Raw genomic sequence first — 6,000 nt, forward strand, 5'->3', positions numbered from 1 at the left:
TTTATAATAACAAAATCACTAATACTTGGCACTACTAATACTAATATTGAGGTCAAGAAATGTAAATGTAGGATTAAGAACACTTTATAGGCGGAATAATGGACTGACTATTGAGACTATATTAAGCGGACTTTTAATTACCGTATGTTTATTTCCAAGTTAGATGCATTGAAAAAATACGTCTGTATTCTTGTTTCTCCTGATTATGAACAATTGGAAACATTTCAAAAAAAGTGGAGTGGTAATTTTGTTTTTTTTGTTTTTTTACTGACACCTTGTGGTCACAATAATTCATGAAGTGATGCGGATAGACAAAGTTGCTCCTGAAGTTTGTAGGCCTGGAGCTGTCCTCTGAATATCATCACCAACCCTGCGCCTGTGGAGGCGAACAAGTTCAAATACAATCATGAAGGAATCTAAAATATATTTAAACAAATCCTATTCTGCTCATTTTAGAGAGTTATAAAGTGATACTGGATTCAATTTGAATCAAATTAAGGGTGTCCGGATACAACTTTTGCCCTTCTGATACGATACTGATATTTGAGCGTTGACCATTGGCCAGCACCAATATTGATCGTTACAATATCAGCAGGAATCGTATAGTACATACCTTTTTATTATTTAGTAGCATGTAATGTTACAAAAGGCTTTATCAAGTGAAATTAGTCAAACAGAAAACAATGTTAGGTATGACAAACAGTAACCTAGTTATTAATACAATCTGGAATGGACTTATGCTGTCCTTAAGTTGAAGTGGAGTGTCATTTTTTTTTTTTTTTTTACAAACACCTAGTGGCCACAATAATTTGAAATTAAGTATGCGGACATGTTTGTTACTGGATACGTTCTAAAACACTTCTGCCTTGGATACTTTGTATGTGTAAGTAATAGAGATGTCCGATAATATCGGCCTGCCGATATTATCGGCCAATATATGCGTTAAAATGTAATATCGGAAATTTTCGGTATCGTTTTTTTTATTATCGGTATCGTTTTTTTTGTTTTGTTTTTTTTGTTTTTTTTAATTAAATCAACATAAAAAACACAAGATACACTTACAATTAGTGCACCAACCCAAAAAACCTCCCTCCCCCATTTACACTCATTCACACAAAAGGGTTGTTTCTTTCTGTTATTAATATTCTGGTTCCTACATTATATATCAATATATATCAATACAGTCTGCAAGGGATACAGTCCGTAAGCACACATGATTGTGCGTGCTGCTGGTCCACTAATAGTACTAACCTTTAACAGTTAATTTGACTAATTTTCATTCATTACTAGTTTCTATGTAACTGTTTTTATATTGTTGTACTTTCTTTTTTATTCAAGAAAATGTTTTTAATTTATTTATCTTATTTTACTAATTTTTTTAAAAAGTACCTTATCTTCACCATACCTGGTTGTCCAAATTAGGCATAATAATGTGTTAATTCCACGACTGCATATATCGGTTGATATCGGTATCGGTTGATATCGGTATCTGTAATTAAAGAGTTGGACTATATCGGAATATCGGATATCGGCAAAAAGCCATTATCGGACATCCCTAGTAAGTAATATGCAAATATGATGATTTAATACTTGTTTATATTGACAAAGGTGCTGTTTTAGACTGCAATATTGTTTATTGAAGGAGACTTATTATGTATGTCTAGCTTGTGTGCTGAGCTGTTGTGAGTGGCTAGCTCCAATAGTAGCTGATGGCTTACCATGTTTACCTTTTTGTAAATGACTTGACTAAAATTCAAGTAAAAAGCAACTTTTTGTGCTTATTGGACATTTAAATGTTAACTCTCTGTCCAGCTTTGCACAAGTAAACACGCTACAGGACTGCTTGTATTGGACAATATATCACACATTTTTACATGCAGGTTCATATAACCCTATACTTCTCTCTTTACGGATATTGGACCAATATTTGATATTTAAATCGTATTTAGACACCCCTAATCTTAATTAAATTTACTAGCATTTCCTTTGCCCCTCCATCTGTGCTTTTCAGCTGCGGGAGCTTGTTGCTCAGGTGGACCTGGACCAGGTTTTGGGCCCTGAGTGGGACCTCTATCTCATGACGGTGATCGCCCTCCTGCTGGGCGCGGTCGTCGCCTACCGACAACGTCGGCACCAGATCATAATCCCCCCTCGGCCCCCGGCACCGCCCCCTCCTCCACCTAGACCCCCACAGCAGCCTCAAGCAGAAGAGGCGGCGGACCCTCCTGAGGAAGAGGAGCGACATTGAGAGGAAGCCCAAATCATGTAGAACAAACGGATGCTCTCTTGGAGAAGCTCGTGCTTGCTGGCAGAACACTCTGGCCGAGCCAAAATGGCCGCCGACATGTGAAGGGCTGCTGGAACACAGATTTGAGATTTGCTGGTGTGCCTCAGGATCCTCCCTTCCACATTTTACCCTCTGAGACTTTGCTGTGCTTGATGGACAAAAACAACCAATCAACACAGCTTGAATTTGAGGTGCAATTCATTTGTCATTTCTGCTTCTTTTGAACATTTTTGCATCCTTGGGAAAAAATTTATCTTATCCTGAAGAAAAGTTTTTGCATGTTTTCTTTGTTTCGCAGACTTTGATTTGAGAAGCATTGTGTGTTGTGCTAAAAGTATGCTAACATCATCAGTTTAATTTATAGAAAAGCTGCACTGGATATTCCAGACTTTTTGGGGTTAATTTAACTTTAAGATTACATGTTTTTCTTTTTTTTCTGGATGGTTACTCGATGGGAGAATGTTAATGAGTTCTAGGAAATACGTTTTTCTCTGCACTACTTTGTATGTTGTGAGCAGCAGTCACCGCCACTCAGCTTCAGCACCACTTTGATAACGAAATTGGGTGGGGCTCAACCAAAACACAAGATTTTGATGATATTGATTTTTCTCATGGCGCCAATTTTAGTTACACTGCATGAACATCCACACATCAAAATTACTGGTCATTTTTTAACATCTTTATTTTCTCAAATTTATACATTAATAAATGAAAGGACAACATTACATAATAGTTTTGTTTCATATATTATTTCAGTTAGTATTTTTTTTTTGTAAATTGCACAATCAAATCTCAAACTAGAAAATGTCACATCTTGAAGGTGCTGGAAGGTAAAAAAGTTCCGATCAATTGATTGATCATAATTATTAGTGATTTTTTGTGTCTCAATTAACCCAACATCACTTTTTTAGAAAGTGAAACGAATTGCAGGCCTCTCATTGGTCCTGCCTGGCTGTCAGTCATCCTTTGTGGGCAGGGCCTTAAAAAGTGCTGAAAAAGGCAAAGGGATTTTTTGCTGCATGGTGCCCCACGGATTTTTGGCCCGTTCACACTTACTATGGGGTGGCTCTGCGTCGCCTTGGCAACGTGCATGCTGGTGTCTCGTGTCAAAGGTAAAGTTCCAGAACATTTTGTATTGTCAAGTGCATTGTCTGCAGCATTACACATCCAATGTGTAATACACATACTATGAGACATTTATGTTTTAGTACACATGTAAGTATACATTTTTGTATGTTAATATACTCGTATTACACATAAATGTATACAAGCATGAACTGTATACATTTATGCACTGTATGTTACCACTAATATTAGGCAACGACTGGTGGTGGAAATATGAAGAAGGAATACGACAGTACAGCAAGGAGGCCCTAAACAAGGTACTTTTTGTTTTTTTATCTTTTCAAATTGTACATCGCCATGGTTTGTCTTTTTTCTGTTCATGTGAAATCCTACAACGTTTAGGAAGTGAGCACTAAACTGGGGGTGCCAAGACCATGTTGTAACTGCTGTTTTATTACCGTGTTTCTTCACATTTAAGTGCCTAATTATGTGAAGTGTGTAGAGTGAAGTGAATTATATTTATATAGCGCTTTTCTCTAGTGACTCAAAGCGCTTTACATAGTGAAACCCATTATCTAAGTTACATTTAAACCAGTGTGGGTGGCACTGGGAGCAGGTGGGTGAAGTGTCTTGCCCAAGGACTAGAATATGCAGAAGAGGGGATCGAACCTGGAACCCTCAAGTTGCTGGCATGGCCGCTCTACCAACCGAGATATGCATGACGGCTCAAGTCAGAAGAATGGTAGCGCCCCCATAAATGTTGCGTATATTAGCCCCAGCTATAAGTTTCACCCATCCTCCCAAAAGGATGCACAAAAATGTCTCAAGAACCCATGTTTAAAAACAAACAGGAAGTCTGCCAGTAGGGTTTGAACTGCTTAAAAACAAGAGGAACTTTGACCGTTTATTTCGAACATGCATAGGTTACAATGTAATGCATCACATATTTCCAGTTGTTTCATTACAGTATGTCCAAAAGGGAGTAGGGCATTTATTTGTTTTATGTTAGTAACAGAACAGTAAATAAATGAATAATAAAATACATTTACAATAAGTAAACAAATATGAAGTACATCAATAATCTATCTGTTTTTTTTAAAGGTTCAATATATTATCTTATATATTAATTATGTAATAATTGTTCATTTGTACTTCGTGAACATTTGTAGTTTGAACAGTTTCTTAAAATTAATCATTAGTGCTTTGATTTCCTTGCTTAATCCATTCCATAATTGAATTCCATATACTGGTATGCTATTCAATCAATCAATCAATGTTTATTTACATAGCCCTAAATCACAAGTGTCTCAAAGGGCTGATATTAAGTGTTGTATGTGCATACAAATGTTTTAAAATAGATTTTCCACTATTATATTTATGTTATCAATAAATAAAGTGTATGTTCTCTATATCCAACATTATGTATTATTCTAATTGATCTTTTTTGTAACACCGTTAGTGAATGAAGCTGAAGCTTTGTAGTTGTTTCCCCATAATTATGCATAACAACTCAGATATGGTAACACTAGTGAGCAGTAGAGAATATGAAGTGATTTTTGTCCAGAATATCTTTTGCTTTATTCATTATTGATGTGTTTTTTGCTACTTTATGTTGTGTATATTTTTACATGAGGTTTCCAGTACATTTGATCATATACCCAAAAATGTGTTTTCTTTTTATAATATACAGGTAAAAGCCAGTAAATTAGAATATTTTGAAAAACTTGATTTATTTCAGTAATTGCATTCAAAAGGTGTAACTTGTACATTATATTTATTCATTGCACACAGACTGATGCATTCAAATGTTTATTTCATTTAATTTTGATGATTTGAAGTGGCAACAAATGAAAATCCAAAATTCCGTGTGTCACAAAATTAGAATATTACTTAAGGCTAATACAAAAAAGGGATTTTTAGAAATGTTGGCCAACTGAAAAGTATGAAAATGAAAAATATGAGCATGTACAATACTCAATACTTGGTTGGAGCTCCTTTTGCCTCAATTACTGCGTTAATGCGGCGTGGCATGGAGTCGATGAGTTTCTGGCACTGCTCAGGTGTTATGAGAGCCCAGGTTGCTCTGATAGTGGCCTTCAACTCTTCTGCGTTTTTGGGTCTGGCATTCTGCATCTTCCTTTTCACAATACCCCACAGATTTTCTATGGGGCTAAGGTCAGGGGAGTTGGCGGGCCAATTTAGAACAGAAATACCATGGTCCGTAAACCAGGCACGGGTAGATTTTGCGCTGTGTGCAGGCGCCAAGTCCTGTGTGGAACTTGAAATCTCCATCTCCATAGAGCAGGTCAGCAGCAGGAAGCATGAAGTGCTCTAAAACTTGCTGGTAGACGGCTGCGTTGACCCTGGATCTCAGGAAACAGAGTGGACCGACACCAGCAGATGACATGGCACCCCAAACCATCACTGATGGTGGAAACTTTACACTAGACTTCAGGCAACGTGGATCCTGTGCCTCTCCTGTCTTCCTCCAGACTCTGGGACCTCGATTTCCAAAGGAAATGCAAAATTTGCTTTCGTCAGAAAACATGACTTTGGACCACTCAGCAGCAGTCCAGCTCTTTTTTCCAGGGTCAACGCAGCCGTCTACCAGCAAGTTTTAGAGCACTTCATGCTTCCTGCTGCTGACC

At 37.1% G+C, this 6,000-nt stretch overlaps 2 protein-coding genes across 4 annotated transcripts in view; both read left to right on the forward strand.

Annotated features, from left to right (window-relative positions):
* sel1l (SEL1L adaptor subunit of SYVN1 ubiquitin ligase) overlaps positions 1-2,969 on the forward strand; it is a 28,011-nt gene extending 25,042 nt beyond the window's left edge. Inside the window, exon 21 of the mRNA XM_062045121.1 lies at positions 2,012-2,969. Coding sequence (XP_061901105.1) covers positions 2,012-2,248 — 237 coding nt within the window. The 3' untranslated portion in view covers positions 2,249-2,969. The remainder of the gene's footprint in view (positions 1-2,011) is intronic.
* Positions 2,970-3,174: 205 nt separating this feature from the next.
* si:dkey-177p2.18 (phospholipase B1, membrane-associated) overlaps positions 3,175-6,000 on the forward strand; it is a 32,018-nt gene continuing 29,192 nt past the window's right edge. For all 3 annotated transcript variants that reach the window (XM_062045122.1, XM_062045123.1, XM_062045124.1), the window contains exons 1-2: positions 3,175-3,399; positions 3,605-3,669. In XM_062045122.1, coding sequence (XP_061901106.1) covers positions 3,345-3,399; positions 3,605-3,669 — 120 coding nt within the window. In that variant the 5' untranslated portion in view covers positions 3,175-3,344. The remainder of the gene's footprint in view (positions 3,400-3,604; positions 3,670-6,000) is intronic.

The sequence above is a fragment of the Entelurus aequoreus genome, linkage group LG04, assembly GCF_033978785.1.
Source record: "Entelurus aequoreus isolate RoL-2023_Sb linkage group LG04, RoL_Eaeq_v1.1, whole genome shotgun sequence".
Classification (NCBI taxonomy): domain Eukaryota; kingdom Metazoa; phylum Chordata; class Actinopteri; order Syngnathiformes; family Syngnathidae; genus Entelurus; species Entelurus aequoreus.